The 16,901-nt window shown below is 38.4% G+C and overlaps 1 protein-coding gene across 1 annotated transcript; it reads right to left on the bottom strand.

The window, feature by feature from the left end:
* Positions 1-3,191: 3,191 nt before the first annotated feature.
* LOC149048989 (NLR family CARD domain-containing protein 4-like) lies at positions 3,192-16,106 on the bottom strand. Its single transcript, XM_089201480.1, has 9 exons — positions 15,388-16,106; positions 14,659-14,841; positions 13,591-13,704; positions 13,114-13,173; positions 12,358-12,468; positions 11,682-11,771; positions 7,924-10,790; positions 4,620-4,848; positions 3,192-3,915 (listed from the first exon to the last, which is right to left on the bottom strand). The coding sequence occupies exons 1-8, from the start codon at positions 16,097-16,099 to the stop codon at positions 4,663-4,665; spliced, it is 4,323 nt and encodes a 1,440-aa protein (XP_089057606.1). The 5' UTR covers positions 16,100-16,106; the 3' UTR covers positions 3,192-3,915; positions 4,620-4,662.
* Positions 16,107-16,901: the final 795 nt, after the last annotated feature.

The following is a 16,901-nucleotide window of genomic DNA, read 5'->3' as shown; positions in this document are numbered from 1 at the left end:
GTTTGCTGACCGAGGGTATGTCACGTGGCAGACTGAGAATGTTCAGTTTACACGAGAGGCTTGTGACGCTCTCCTGAGGCAACTCAAAAAACAACACTTGGACCCAATCCTCGACCAGCTTCAAGGAAAGGAAGGCGACAAAGTCATGTTCGATGACATTGTAGCAGGTTACAAAAAGATTGAGCAGGACTACAAAGTTCGTGCCACCGGAGCTAAACAAGTTTGTGCTGCTGTGTTCTTCGAGTTTCATCCGGTAAATAGACTTTTACTTGGAATTAAAAATTCAGACCAGAAATGAGACAAATTAATGAGTTAAAAGGTTTCTAATCTGTGTCTTATTTTTTTTTCCATGACATTAATAGTTTTACGGACAAAAAAAAAATTCCAATCGAATTCAGTTCCTTTAATACAAGTACATTGCGATTCTTGGTCTTAGTATCTATTACGTAGTTACAAGAGAATATAACATTATTATCTCTTGATAGTTACCACAAGGAAAACTAACAGAAAAAGCAACGATGTAAGAAAAAGTTCTACTTTTATCACAGGAACTTATGACAGAAATGCAACGATACTTGGGCGTGCTGAAACAATTAAAGGACTTTGACGAGAACTTGAATCGAGAAATTGCCGCCAAAGCCTATCAAGAGCAAGAGAAGATAAAACTTGAGGTACTGATGATGCAATTTTAATCGACTCATTTATCATATTACTTTTTAACGGGAAAAAATTGAGAATTATAAATGCCGGGAACGGAGAATAGGAAATAAAGAATGAGGAAAAGGGAATTGGGAAGAATTAGGAATGGAAAATGGAATAGGAATTTTTTTGTTTACGTTCTGCGGCTAAATAAAAGGAACGGAAAATAACATCCTTTCTTCAACAAACTTAATCAACTGATTATTAGGAGAACTAAAGCTGATTGAAGTTCATGCGTTCTTTCTCTGTTCTTTGTCAAAAACATTGCTGGATTAATTTAGTTTCAATGGTGAGAATATAGAATTTCATCATTTGCTAGACAAAGCCTGTACTGATGTGACTTTTCGTCCTTATTTAAGGAGGAATACGAACTTTTACAACAAGAAAATCTTCAGCGCCATAAGGAAGTAAGACATTTTGAGTCAATGTCAGTATCTGAGAAACTGCACACCAACCCCTCCCCTAACTCAACAACAATCATATAATAACAAGTTAGGGTTAATGTTGGGTCAGGGGAGGGGTAGGTGTGCAGTTGATCAGATTCTGACATTGATCCGACATTTTCAAAATCACTTAAGAAATCCCTCTACGCTTCAAAAATAATCTACCATCGTCAAATCTATCATTTGACGATTTCCATTTGTGCAGATCACAAAAAGAGAATAAAAGAACAAAGAGGACCATTGACTGCTTTTTGTGAGTTTTGCCTTCTCAGACGGAAGCGCTAAACATGCACGTCTTTTATTCCAGAAAGCACAGACACACAAATTTTATGGCGATCAAATATAGTGAAATTCAATTAAAGACGTAGAAAAGTAAGCCTTTTAATCAAGCGTGAGCACACTCATTCCTGGGAACTAGGCTTTTTTTAGTAACATCCGATTTGGTACCAGGGCAGGTGAAATAAAAACAAACAAAAGGCTGACATCTTGTCTGAACGAGTCCTGGTGCAGGGGCCGCCCTCTCTGCCTGCTTATTTTCTCTTGGTTCCATTCCAATGTAATTTTGTGATGTGTCAAATTAGATTCATTATTCCTTAATTTCTTTGTTATAGGAATATTGCCTCATAATAACTTTCACCTTCAAATGCCTTAAAATATATCTTTAGTTTAAATCACGCTATCAAGAATATATCCCATTGGGTGTTTTTTGTGAAAGATTGTACAGTATTTTTATCAGAAATTCATTCTGAGTAACTGAGAAATTTGATGATTTTAGCACAGAGGTGAACAAGAGTAGATGCCATAATATTTTTCATCATGACTCTCCTATAGCTGTCTGACCTGAACTTTTTCCTGTCTGGTAATTAGATGGAAATGCTGCAGGCAAAACAGGAGCAAGAAAAAAAGAGACTCCGTGAACAGATGGAAGCTGAAGCAGCGGTCCAACGGCAACAAATGGAGAACATGGTAAAGGCGAGAATGATGGAGGTTGAAAAACACAGACGAAATTTCATGCAAGAAAACCAAGTACTCAGCCAACGACTTGCACAAATGCAAAAATCAAATGAAGGCATGGAGAAGACAGCGGATTGTAATTGTAATTTGCAACGAGTTAACCGCCTTAAAGTTATGTAACACGTTTCCTGCCAATGGAAACGATGTTGAATTTATATAAAAAGTGGAAATTGTTTGTTGTCCGTGATATCAATTGGGCTGCAAAACAACTTGAATGTGATCTAAAATAAAATAATTTGAAAAAAGAAACCAATCTGGTCTTCTAATTATTAATAGCTAGCGCAAACAAAATCCCCCTTTCCAGGAATTAAGCCCGAAACCTAACAAACCATCGTAGATTCTGTGTACGAGAAATATCATAAATGTTTGGGATATCAAGCTTGCTTTGGTGCGCTCTTGCGGAAGAGAAATGGGGGAGGAAGGGGACAAACGACAAAAATGGAGACTGCTTGCAAGGATTTCTGTCTTTTTTCCGCCTTTTGTGTTTTTCTCGTCGCCAGGTTTAACACTTGATAGAATTAAATCACGGAGGAGAGGATGCTTAGACGCTTACACGCCTTTTAATCCCTGCTGATTGAAAGAAACAACGTACTACAACTTATGGAAGGACGGGTGGCTTGTGGAAATAAACAAGTGGTTATAGGAAAAAAAACAAACAAACAAATCATAAAAAACAATAGTAAAACGGTCGGTCGGTGGGACACGAAAGGCGTTATTGTTATTCAAGTCGGGCCGACAGATTCTGCGATAAATTATCGAGGAAAAAAATGCAAATCAAAACCAAGAAAATGAACCAGTTTTTCCTCTCGTCCAGGGACTGCCCATATCGAACTAAACACTACATACTAGTCTCTTGAATTCAAACTCTGCACACAAATATCACTCTGTGCGTGGTGCGTTCAGCCGTAAAAGAACTATTTCAATGACTGTGCTTTAGGATCCAGACAACAAGAATAGAAGTCGTATCCAGGGTCTTTTTCAACCACTCATGCCATTTGTACTTTCTATAACTACAAAGAGACAAGAATATTTCACAAAAATCCTTTTAATAAATCAATAAAAGTGAGGCTAAAAAAAGTCACAACGTTGGGTAAAAGTAAACCAACTAAATTGCTTTTTGCAATGACCTGTGAACTGATTCAAGCTCAAGGAATCATTCATCTGTTCCTTTTCTCAACGTCGGCTTTTTTCGTAAAGAGAAAATAAGCTTGTCAGCTAAGTAGAATTAATTGAACTAATTAGTTTGAAGTAATCGATTTGATTAATTTGAATTAATTAATTTAAATAAATTGAGCTTGTCTTCTGCCAGGGTCTCAGCTGCTTGAAAAGATCGAATTATTGGGAGAGTGAAAATTGAGGTTTGGTAAGGAAAGGAAGCTCCTCTCACTCCTTCCCAGACCTCCAATGTCTCACCTCACACCCTTGACTGTCTCCAAAAGAGGAGAGCCTGGCATAAACGACTAAAGGAGTCTCTTTCTTCGCGTCAAAAAGTCACGTTTAGGATCCATGCTAAACTATTTTACTCTGACATCCTAAGAAATTCGTTTCGCGTTCAGATCGACGGAAACACTGAGTAACATCCAGGTATTTTACTGCTGAAAAGACCTTGCATTTCCGGTTACAGTATAAGACGTTTCACGCGGGACTAGAAATTTGGGAACTTCAGCAAACCAACACGACAAACTAAAGGTCTAAATTATGAGCAGAACACTGGCTCAGCACATGCGTTTTAAAACTCAGTTCATTTCTCAGCAGTCTCCTGCAAAACAACAACGTGAAATCACTAAAATTTGCGTAATCTGAGGAGGGAAATACCGACCGGACGGTAAATTATCTAAGTTTCCAATTTGAACTCGACGCTGCTCTTATACGTTTTGCTGAAATAAAGGTGTAGGGCCGTAAGAGACAGTAAGCAAGTCCAGAAATTTGCGAAATTCTAAATAAACAGTAGTCTCCATTTGGCGCGAATATATGCACGTTGTTTTTAGTATCTGTTGCTGTTCGGAAATTATCCGTTCCGAGATGCGAAAAGTTTCCGAGAGTGAAGCTCGAGGAAAGGTGAGAGCTTTGAGTAACAGATAATATCTAAGAACAAATATACAAAAATATTCTTGTGCCAAATGGAGGCTATTGTGTTTATCTACCTTGAATTATTTTTGCAACGCGCGGGGAAAGTGTTTACGAACAGTTCACCGTTTATTACGTAAGATGTTCACTTTTTAGTGTTCGCTGGTACAACTGTATGAACACAAAAACATGTCCTTTCTTCTGTAACAACCAACAGCCAACAACAACCCTAATGGACGAAAAGTTTGAAAATCGGGGAATATCAGGTAGGGTTTATTCAAGGATATTCTGCAGTTTTGAGCTAGTGGATAATCGGTCACACGATGCATTCAGTCCAATCCCGCGCGCGACCAAAAATATTTGATAGAATATATTATGAAATATCATTCTTCTTACTGCTCGCTAAATCTGTTGCCATGGAACCTTTTCTTCCATGCGTTCAGTCAGCTTCATCATCATCATCATCATCGAAATCATCGCTATCTTCCTCTTCGTCGTCATCATCATCATTATCATCATCGTCGTCGTCACCATCTTGCTCTTTTCTGAACCTTATTCCTTCTTTTTTCAGCTCAGCTTCTGTACGAAGTCGCATGATCCACCTTCCAACTCTTATTTTACCTACCTATCACAGGACAAAAAAAGGACACAACATCAACCACAGCACCAATTATGTGAAATTCTCAACTTGCATTTTCACACCAGATAAATTTTAAAGCACCTTGAGACTCCCCACGTATATCGGAATGTTAAGCTTCCTTCGCATGGAAAAATACACCTGTTTCATTAATTCTATGCAACACTCAAATTACATTTTAGCACACAAGATAAATATTCGTCGCATTCAAATACATTTGTCCATAGAGCGAGCAGTGAAAGAGAACATTCTATTTTGAATTCAAATAACTACAAGTGACTACAAGACTTTATTTTACAGCAAGGAAAAAGATCTCAGTTTCAAATAACAAATAACAATGGTCCCACACGATTAAAATGAGATGAAGGTTTACAAACACATAAACTACAATAAATATTAATTTTTTTAATGGGACGAAAACGGTCTAATATCTTCGAAACTATTTTTCGCATACAAATCATTCAATAATTTCCCAACCTTGAACGACTACATGCAACGAGTTTTATTCCAGTTAACTTCTCCACCAACATAATTGTTACACGATTGTAAGTCAGACAACTCTAAATATTTCTTTTTGATGATTCGGTGTTCTCGCTTTAATGTTTTTCTTCACCTTCCTTGAAGCATCCTCTCAATGAAACCGTACTTTTCTTACAATACTGTTTCAATCATATACGAGACACTTAAAAAAAATAATGATAAAAAAACAAATTCAAAACAACTTAAATGTTCTCACTTGTGCCTCGCTGAACTAACGCCTCCTTAGCTATCCTCGTATTATTTCATGCTACAGTAGTTTCTAGTTTGCTTAGTTTTGAGATTGGAAGGAAGATGTACCATTTCCGTATTCCTAGAAGCAAAAAGGAACGCCCACACTCCACAGGAAAGACAAGACAGCAACGAGTAACGAAGGCAGGTCCTTTATTCTGGTGATGGCGATGAGAATAAGAATTGTTTATGTTCAGGGATGTCACAAAAATATGGGAAGCTGCGTGAAGTGTACAAAGAATCAGCTCCACGGTGTGTGCCAAATTGAAGTTCAAAAATATATCACTTTTTAGGATTTACACTGACACGAGACCAAGCAGAGACAAACACATACGATAGTTAGTTGAGCAACTTCATCATCAACAATGTAGTTCTTTAATTTTTCTTCAAAAATGAGCTTATGTGACGCGGAAGACCGATGGGCCCTACAATCATCTGACAGTTACAAAATATGAGCAGTGTAGCCAACGAAGAAAAAAAATCAACTGATAAATAAGAATAAGGAAACCATTTAAGAGCGAGTAAATTATAGCGCAGTGCCGAGTTTGACTGGTGGCCGCGTGTCACGGGTCGCGCCTATGAAGTTTAAGCTTTTGAAATGATTTGTTTTGCTTTTTCGTTTGTTTGCTAGCAGGGCGCTTACGCATGACGCACAGCAATGCTTCATTCGTAAAGCTCTAATTTTACTGGTTGCATAACATAACGTCTTTTTTAGATCTTTCAGCTGAATGAGATGTCAATGGAAACTGCGCCTCAAAAAGGCTTCTTCTTTCCACTAGTTTAATTAGTCTGTGCAGGCGCTTTATTTTATTCAGGACGTGGTAATTTTGCTCTTATTTGGGTACAGAATGGAAACAACGAGCCGAAGCGCTCGTCAGTGGTGACCCTCTTAAACACTTTTACTTGATTTTTTTTCTCTCCTTTTTCATCTTTCTTCCTTTTTTTTATGCAATACGAGTACACAGTCTCCCCCTCCCTCCTCGGAAAAAAAAATATGTATATCCATCGAATTTCATGCCCGCCTCTCTTCTTTTTTCAATTGCTTCTCGTAATTTTCTCTTTTTTCCTTATTACCAAACCCGGAGTACTTTGCTCTTTATTCTATGTTGGTGAGGGTTTAGCCATCTATTTTCGTTTAACACACTTAAAGGGTTTTAGAGTGTAGGGTTTGAAATAGTCATTTTGACAAATTCACTTTTTACAATGTTGTTCTTTAATTTTTCTAAAAAAAATAAAAAAGGCTTCTATGACAAAGGCGACCAAGGGCTCTACGAGCATCTGACAGAGTTACTCAACATGAGCAGTGCAGCTAAAGACAAAAAGAATCCAACTGATAAATAAGAAGAATGAAACCATTTAAGTGCAAGTAAATTATAGCACCGTGTCAGTTTCTTTTTGGATGTTAATATTTTAACCTACAACTTTTGGTGAATTATTTCCTATCATCAGTACAAACCTTTAAAACGTAAATTTATGACAATAGAATCAACATGATTTTCGCTTTTCAAAACACGCATTTGGATTTAAACAAGAAAAAACCTTTTTTGTTTGGTTCTTTCTATTTTGTTGGGTTAACGCTTCCTGTTAATAAAAGCGAGTAGATGCTGGTACAGATTGTAGGGAACAACGTCATCAAATCCAAAGCATGTATGGGTTCACACTAATTTCAGGGCACATAATCAAACCCATATAAAAGCATCCCATAATAACAACACAAGCCTAAAAAATTCAAAAATTACCATTGCGCAAAGAAGTTTGGTCCGAGAAAAATTCTCACAATTCATCTTTTTTTCTCTCTCTTATGTGAAGCATAGCTACAGAATTTTCTCTAATAAGATTTCGCTAAAACTCAAAGGCCAATCGAATGAACTCGAATGAATCAAACTCCCAAAGTTTTCAATTAGGTTTCAGTAATCAAGCATCCACTACACTGGAAACTACTGTCTGTAAATAATATCAAAGTTTTGAAAGCTAAATTTGTTTATGTCTTAATTTAATCTTAGACAAATTTTTCTGGAAACCATAGTCAAAGAAGCATTACATGAACCATTAAAGTACTTAACATGGGCTGTTTACGGTCTCCGCCATCCCCAACAATTGCTCCTGATGTCACAAAATAGAAATAGAAAATTTCGAAAACAGTGACTGTTCCTGATGTCTACATTCTTTCCCATGCAGACTACTCTGATAAATTTTATCAAAAGCAACTTGCTGGAAACAATATCTAGTGCAATTCTAAGGAACGTCTAACTAAAGATTAGATACAACTGAGTGAAACAACAAAAAGACTCTTACATGGTAATCAGTGAACAAAGTGACGCCTCTCCCTTTTACTGCTGTACACAACTCTTCAATCTCTGTCTTTGTCATCTGAACACTTAACAGAGACAGGTACTCCAGCTTAGGAACACTGCTGAGATGCTGAACCAGGTCCCTGACTCCTCTGCCAAGTGGATTCCGCCCTAGATAAAGATTGCTCAGCTCTGGTACATCCTTTAGTGCACGAGCCAGTGCTGATGCTTCATCTTCACCCATATTTGTAGACGACAGTTTCAGGTGAGTCAGATTGGGTACACTGTTCAGGTTCTTGGCCAGTACAATGATCCCGTGACCCAGTGCATTGAATCTCGCATCAAGATCGCTCAGCTCTGGTACATCCTTTAGTGCACGAGCCAGTGCTGATGCTTCATCTTCACCCATATTTGTATTCATCAGGTACAGCTGAGTCAGATTGGGTACACTGTTCAGGTTCTTGGCCAGTTCAATAATCCCGTGACCCAGTACATTGTTTGACATATTCAGTCTTTCTAACTTGTTTAAGTACTGTAATGAGGCAGCCAGTGCAGCACATTCCTTTTCTCCCATTTGTACTTCAACTAACTCTAACACAGTCAACTGTGGCACGTGATGAAGATTCTCAACCAAATGACTCACACCGCTGTGTAAGGGGTTCCCTGACAAGCAGAGCTTATGCAAGTTTGGAGAGTGGTGCAGTGACTCAGCAATAAAAGCAGCACACTTTGCTGTTAGATTGATAGTTTCAAGATTTAAACTGTGGAGATTGTCAGTAAAATTAATTCTGTGAATCACGCCCTCAATCGAATTAACTTCCAAGCCATCTGTCCCTCTCCACCTTATATCAATATCTCGAGGAGCTGTTAATAAAGGCAACAAGTTCTTCAACAGAACAAAATCCTCAACTGTTTCCACGGATAAATCAACCTCTCTCACCAGTGACAAACAATGTTGTTGTGTCTGGTCAGATCTGTCCTCAGTCAAAGACAGTGCAATGTTGTCGTCTTCATTATTTCGCAGATTATCCACAGGTGGCTGAGAAGAACAAACCGGCGCTGATATCAGTTCATGAAAAAGTTTAGAACGAAGAACAGTTTTTGTTATAGATAAACGTAGATAAATAAAGTTTCTCATTTCGCTTTTTTCGAGAAAAAATTCCGCATCACGTAAATCGGCGTATTTTTTAACATCTTTAATTTCTCCAGAGCACGTTAAAACGACCGCGTTCAAGTCAAACAATATGGATAGAAAATCATCATAATTACTCTCCCTATATGAGTAAAATAAATTACTCTTCCAACTTGAGTAAAATAAATAGTTCGGAAAGCTGGTGGTGTCTTTGAAGAAGTGCGTTTTGGCAGCAGTAGACGAGTGTTCCTCATCAAGTATTACAACATGGTTAACACATGAGAGAAATGCAGAATATACAGCTAGTCTGTCTGAGGCTGGACAACGAAACAAATAATCGACACAGAATAGAATAAACTTCTTTTGTGCAAAAGACAAATCTTTGTCAGAAGGCGTCCTAGTAAAATTGTAATCTGTGAGACCTTCTTTCTCTCCGACATAACGTAGATGATCAAAAACAATGCCAGCAGCTTCTGATGACAACTCACAAACGAATTTTAGAACTTCAGCCATCTTCCTTGATTTTTCAAACGTATCCATTCCTGACAAGCAGGTGACGGTTTCATTCTTCTTAAACTTCGCTTCTTGAACGATGAACCAAGCGGCAAGAAACTCCTGAACGGACTTGTGAAGGAAAGACACGATCTTCTCACGGTTAAAAGCAGAAAGTTTGGAAACTTGGAAAAAACCGACATGAATAAGCTTCTCGAAGAGATCACCTTTAGGAAATTTACTGAAGTTAAAATGAAGGCAGTCCTCCAAAAGAGCATCGAATGCAAGTTTTCCTATTTTGGAAAGTTCCTCTTGATATTCATCTATGCTTTTATCTGCTGCGACGTTGTCTGAGTCTTTAATAGCCATATGATCCAAGAGAGTCTGAATAAATTCTACGTAAATTTCGCCACGAGACGTTGGTAATTGAGGTTTTTTCTTTTTCCACAGAAGACACAACATCAACAATAATAGTGGAATCTCTGCCATCTCCTCGAGGTCATGCTTTCTTAGGTATTCAAGTAGCCCTTCAACATCTTCCTCATCAGGAAGAATCTTTCTTGCAAACTGTTCCTTCTGTTCCAAGCTATCGAACCCGTTAAGTTCAAACTGAGCGTGACTTGGCACTCTAAGCTCATCCTCTTTCACTGGCCGCGTTGTGATCATTGCACAACAGTCTCTCAGTTGACTGCCTCTCCAAATCTGGTGAATTAGGGATGATTTTCCACCGTTGTACTCATCATATCCATCCAAAATGAGCAGCACTTTCTCTTGGTTCTGACGGACATATTCACACAAGTAATTGACTGCCATCGGGTCATCAGCAGACAACAGTTCCGCTGTTTTTAACATGGTACAGAGGTCCGAAATACCACAAACGTCTCGTAACCTGATTAACAGTAAAAGATTAAACTTTTCGAGGATCTTCGTTCTGCCATTTGCCCAATCCACAGCTACTTTTTGAGTGAAAGTAGACTTTCCTATTCCAGGTCTTCCATACACCAGAATTCGTCTACGGATGGGATGATCTTCGTCACCCTCAAATACTTCACTGCTGTCTCCCAGCTTTTTTTTCGTTGTCCCGTCAGGTTTCCTGTGGTCTTGTAAAAACGTTACTTGTATGTAAATGCTATTAATGTGTACCGTGTTGTCTGGGTCCCATGGTGTTATTTTCACTTGACACATGGTGTTGTAAAACGCCCTCAACTGATTCCGGCACCATTCCCAAAATTCTGTTACAGACGAGTCTGTAGACAAAAAACAAGTAGCTTGGTAAAAATTCTCTTTCTCTCACATCGAAAAGAAAATCACTCGAGAAGGGTTTTTGAACAATAAGGAGAATTATTCTTTCCATCTGTAATTTGTAAATTTGACGACGTCACTCTTTAATTCCGAAGGTAAATATTCACATTTTCACTATCTGATCACTACGGTGATTTTTTTTTTTTTGGGGGGGGGGGGGAGGCGGAGGTTGGGGGGTTTGATTTGCCCCTAATTCACGAGTACAGTGTTCGATCCTCCCCTGAAGGAGAGAAGCGTGGGCTCATTTCACGAACATGATTTGTTCTGTGACAAGTGAAATTATTATTAAGACAAACGTTAGGGAAAACCTCAAATATTGTAGTAACCATGAGTTTCTAAAGCTTAAATTCGAACATTAGCCCCTCGTTGGACCGATTGGGTTCTGTGTGGTTTATAAAATGGGGGTTGGGCTAAAAGGAGGGGAGGGGTAAGGCGGGAGATTCTAGGTGTCTTATGAGTATGTTGCAGCTGAGCCCTCCCTCTCTTGCTAATGTAATAACCTTTTGAAGATTTTTTCAGACCATTCTATATTTTCATTGTTAAACGCCGTTAATCTTGCTTCCACAATTTCGAGATGACGCCCGACTGTCTTCCATTTTTCGAGTTTCTGCGAAAGTCTCTCTAAATCTTCGTCGCTGGGAACTCCTTGCTTGACAACAAACATTAAGATATCACAGCAAAGCATCAAGATGAGAGGATAGCGTGTAGTACATATTGCATCTATTCATGCCATTTTGCTGGATCCACGCATTTTTATTTTACAAAGGCGGGGGAAGGATGATGGGGTTGGAGGGTGGGGGTTAACAGGCACGCCCATAGAAATGTTCTCATTTTACCTCTTTTCTTTGGAGTCAAGGCGCCACTCGGAGACGACTCTTCATAACGGCATTTCACCTTTGGCGGAGGCAAATGTCTAGTAGAACCATCTGCATGGTAACAAATGTAAAAAGATAATTAGACCAGAACATAATATTTGAGCCAACAGATTTATTGTGACAATGGAACTTTTTCTTTCCTTATAAAACGTCTCCTAATGAATTTGTTTCAAGCCCAATTCATGCAACTTCATTATGCAACCCTACTTTCCAACATTTAACACAAAAATATACACGTCCACATACGCGACCAGAAGATTTCTTGTTCTTTTTTTTTCCTTTTTTTTCCAGCCAGTAAGAAAAATTGTCATCGCCACTTAAACGGATTTGGTGACCTACCATTTATATCTCTATTTTGCGATCGAGCGAAAAGCTCTTAAAAACTCTTTTCCATACAATAAGCAGCTTGCGTAAAGCTACTCTAAATCTTCGTCACTAGGAACTCCTTGCTGGACAACAAAAATAAAGACATCACAGCAAAGCATCAAGATGAGAGGATAGCGAGTAGTACGTATTGCATCTATTGATGTCATTTTGCTGAATCCACGTATATTTATTTTATCAAGGCAAGGTGAAGAAAGATCGGGTTGGGGGGTGGGGGTCACTGGGCACGCCCATAGATATGTCCTCATTTTACCTGCAAAAGGAGTTTTTCCTTTCTTTGGAGTTAAGGCGTCCTTCGGAGACGACTCTTCCTTACGGCGTTTCACCTCTGGCCGAGGCAACTGTTTAGTAGAACCCCCTGCTTGATAACAAATGTAAAAAGAAAAAAAAATTAGACCAGATTCTTCGAGCCAACAGATTCATTGTAGCAATGGGGCTATTTCCTTTCCTCGTGAAACGTCTCCTGAGGAATTTGGTTTCGAGGCCACTTCGTGCCATTGCATTATGCATCCTACCGTGCATCATTTTACACGAAATTTACACGCCCATATACGCGACCAGAAGATTTCTTGTTCTCCTTTTTCTGCCAGGAAGAAAAAATGTCCTCGCCACGTCAAACGGATTTGGTGACCTACCATTTATATCTCTAGTTTGCGAAAGGCTATAAAAAAAGCTCCATACAATAAGCAGCTTGGGTAAGGCCACTCTAAATCTTCGTCGCTAGGTTCGATTTTCACCTAATTCTCAAGTGCAGTCTCCGATCCGTGAAGGAGAGAAGTGCGGGCTCATTTCATCAACAGCAGCTGGTAATCGAGGCTATCGTTTGTTCCGCTACACAAAAATCTTAAAAATATATTGATTTGTTCTGTGACAAGTGCAATTATTATAAAGGAAAATCTCAAATCTTGTTGTAACTATGTAACACTTAAAATCCTCCAGTCCGAAAGTCTAAATCAGAATGCAGATTCTGAAGAAGTTAAAAATTGAAGTCCTCAGTGACTAATAGCTTCAAGCTTTGAGCGCTTTATGCCCTGGTCCAGTAACCCGCTTGATGACTTCCTTTTTCCACCTTACAAACATAAGGAAAGTAATTTAAAACGAGAGACAGCGAGGCGGGCATTTAATCAGGTTCATTACTAATTAAATAATGGCAGGTAATTATTTGCATGTCAAAGAAATCTAACCGCAAAAATGTATTTCTGTAAGACTAAGAAAACCGTGAACACAAGAGATTTCTATGGAATATATGCCATAAAGTTTCAAGAAAAATAGCTAATCAACAGAAGAGAGAAAGCTAAACCGCAAACAGCAACGCTAATTAGTTAAGTCTAAAGGAAGATGTCATGAGTCAATATGCAGCATCGAGCCCCAGACCCTCGGATTCTGAAGCTCTCCTACTAAGTAAGAGAGAACCCTATGGTGAGTTTCACAGCAATAAGAATAAAAGAAACAGTTTCTCACTGCATCTGTTAATTCAAATACATACCTGCTGTTTTGGTAGATGAAACATGTTGCTGTTGGGAAGACTGGGCACTAGAGCAGCATGGCTCTACCGGAACTTCTTTACTCAGTGCTGAATGTTGTCTGTCAGTTGAAATATCTTCAAGAACACAAAACCAAACAGACAGAAGTTAGACAGCCTTATGAGGTTTGAAACAGACATGCGGCTTTATGTAGTTCAAACCAACATAATTCGAATACTGCGTCCTAACCTTGCTTGCAATGGTTAGGACATAACTCAAACGAATGTGGGTGTAAGATTTCTAAAAATGCAAATCTACGTGAGGAATTTAAGATGTTTGTGATCCTTCCTTCCTCTGCATAAAAATTCAGCATTTAACCGCAGTTCTTAGGAGAGGCACCATGCAATAATTGGGTTGAAAAAGACTGGCACCTATAAGTCTCAGTAGACATACTGGGAATTTGTAGACAACGATGATGGCTCAAGTAATTTCCTATCTGCAAGAGTTAACAGTTACTGTTGTTCGGTTAGCAATGATAATTTGGTTCTATTAACTAAGTTGATAATGTAAATGGCCACCGTAAAGAGTTTCTACAGCTGATGTTTCGAGCATTATCCCTTCTTTGGACCGATTGGAGGAACCTGGGTTGCCTGTGGTTTATAAAATAAGGGTTGTGCTGGTAGGGGAGGGGTTGGGCTAAAGCAGGAGTTTCTGGGTGTATTATATAGTGGGGTGAGGTTGGAAGTCTTCTTCCCAAAAAGTTTGAGAGCATCCCACCATCCATCTTTGTAGAAAGAAAATTAGAGCTCCTGTATGTTAAGTTCAGGTCAACATCAATATCTTTAATTTCTCACATTTTGTTAGCCCAGTGCAACACACAAAAGCAGAGCCTGTGAAATTGCTGACAAACATGTAACAATTCTGAGTGAAGAGCTGTTCTGATTGGTCAGTGCATGATCATAGGTCATTAATCATGGTTTTAATTCAGTTTTGGTAATTCAGTTCCAGCACATTTAGTGACTGTGAGCACAGCTAGTGACTGTAAGCAAATATACTGTAGGCCTAAAAAAGACCAAAGTTGATCTGTTTACCTTTGTAATGTGGCCAATCTTCAAAAATACTGCATTCCTTTAGAATGCTGACAACAAGAGAAGCTGCTGTTACACTTGCAAATGTTTGCCAGGTTTCTTTTGCTTCAGTTCCATCTGCATATCCTGAAATACCCTTGATGACAACCCACTCCATTTTCAGTTCATGTGCTGCACTGAAAACTCCTAAGACATACAATAACAAGCTATTATGAATAAAACAACAAGTTTTAGTAATCTCCACCATCTCCTGATTTCAACCTCTCCCATTGTTACCATTATCATCAAAGATTTGTAAGGAACTAGAGATATATTTTGGAAAGTCACCTAAAATATACTAGGTGCCGAGCTAGTCCCTGTAGAATGAGCCTCTCCCAGGTCCCATACCATTCAGCCACTGAGACTTTACTCTTATTCACTCAACATGTGTATGAAATACTGGTCAGTTCATCAGTAGCCATCTGTACTCCTGGATATAGAGACACACTGTGAGAGTAAAGTGTCCCAGCCAAGACTAGAACACAATCACATTAGCCCTGGGCTTGAACCCAGACCTCTTGATCTAAAGTCCAGTATGTTCACTCACAAGCCAGTGCATCTCTCAACACTTGCAGAAAAGTTTGCCAACACGATATGAGTAACAACTCTCTCTCCCAGGATACAAATATATCCAAATATCTCTTTGAGCAGATTTTACAGTAACAGTAACTTCAAAGGGAAAATAGATCTTACCCTCTCCTTCTGTTTCAATTGCAATTGCTTCAGGAAATGACTTCACTAGTTCATCTCGTCGCCATCCAGCTTGCACGACCTCAGTACCACTCAAAACCTCGCCACAGAGGACTTCAACTTTCCTCTCTTTCGGATTTTCTAGGGGTGGATTCCAACCATGACTTGCACATTCAATGAGTTCAGTAATGTCTCTGCTTACAGGAGTTGTGAACCCACAAAAGTTCTTTCCATCCTTTGTAACCTTCTGATAGGAATAGGTTGTGAGCTTTTCTGACAGAACCACATCCCCAAGCTTTGTTGATTCCTGATTCATACCACTACAGTGGCCCACAGAAAAGACAGCTTTTGGCCTCAGCTGAGTGACAGCATTTTTTACAACAGTTAAAGCACCACCAGGAACTTTAAATCTCTCTGAGCATTTCATCAGAGCAACTTTCAGTTTAACATCTTGATCTTCACCAAAGCTGCCAAAGTACACATGACCAAGGCCTTTGCAATAGCTTCTTATTGGATCATTAATGAAATAGTAGCAGCTCAAGAACTCACAGTCCTTCACTGTTAACAACAGAATGTCAATTGGGAGTTGAACATCCTTCCAACATATAAAATTCTGGGTTAGTTCACTTATCTCTGGGAGACTAACATTGATCTTTGGTGGGTCACCATAAATGTTCTTTGAACTGCTCTCATCAGTTCTCGCAGTTTCTGACATTGCCAATCCGCTTCTGAAAATAAAAGCAATACAGAAACATATAAAAACTAGAGTTTAATTTAATTCACCATATTTAAGCCTGGACATAATAACTAGCCTCCAGTCCAATGCCAAGACTGTGGAAATCCCTCAAAACCATGTACATCAATTTTTTGCTGATGGAAAAAATGTAACAAGTACATACATACTCTTTATTTAAAGAAATATAAGGTTTACAAAACTTCATGTCCTGCAAATAGCTACAATGCTAATCTCGGCAGGACAAGACTTTAACTAAAGGCGTTATTAAATTACATAAGAAAAAAGAAAAGAAGGAATATAAAAACATACAGAAAGAAACACCTTACATATAAATTCAAGTATAAGGGATTTTGTTATTTGAAAAAGACTAAAATTACAACTAGAGGTATATACAATATATCAGGTTAACTTCACAAAATATTCTATTAAAAAATTAACATTCAAATAATTATCTTCATTACCTAGAACATTAAGGAGTAGTGATTTAATTTTTTTACGAAAATTAGAAACGTTGAGAGTCTTAACAGAAAGTGGAATAGAATTCCAAATAGACACACCGATTCTAGTAAAAGATTTTTTCATTTTTTCAGTTCTAGAGAATTTGACAGAGAAGCATTCTTTTGCAGATAATCGCGTATTATAATGATGTTCTGTATTGATTTTCGCAAACTTATCGAGAAGACTTTTAGGAGCTGTCTTAGCATGAACGTCATACATTAAATAGCTTAACTGTTGAAAGAACAAAGACTGCAAAGGAAGGCAGTTTGATTCAATAAAAAAA

This window comes from Pocillopora damicornis, chromosome 3 (genome assembly GCF_964200805.1).
Source record: "Pocillopora damicornis chromosome 3, jaPocDami1.2, whole genome shotgun sequence".
NCBI classification, from domain to species: Eukaryota; Metazoa; Cnidaria; class Anthozoa; order Scleractinia; family Pocilloporidae; genus Pocillopora; species Pocillopora damicornis.
Note: the sequence above shows the minus strand (reverse complement) of the source record. Positions and strands in the feature narration are given on the sequence as shown.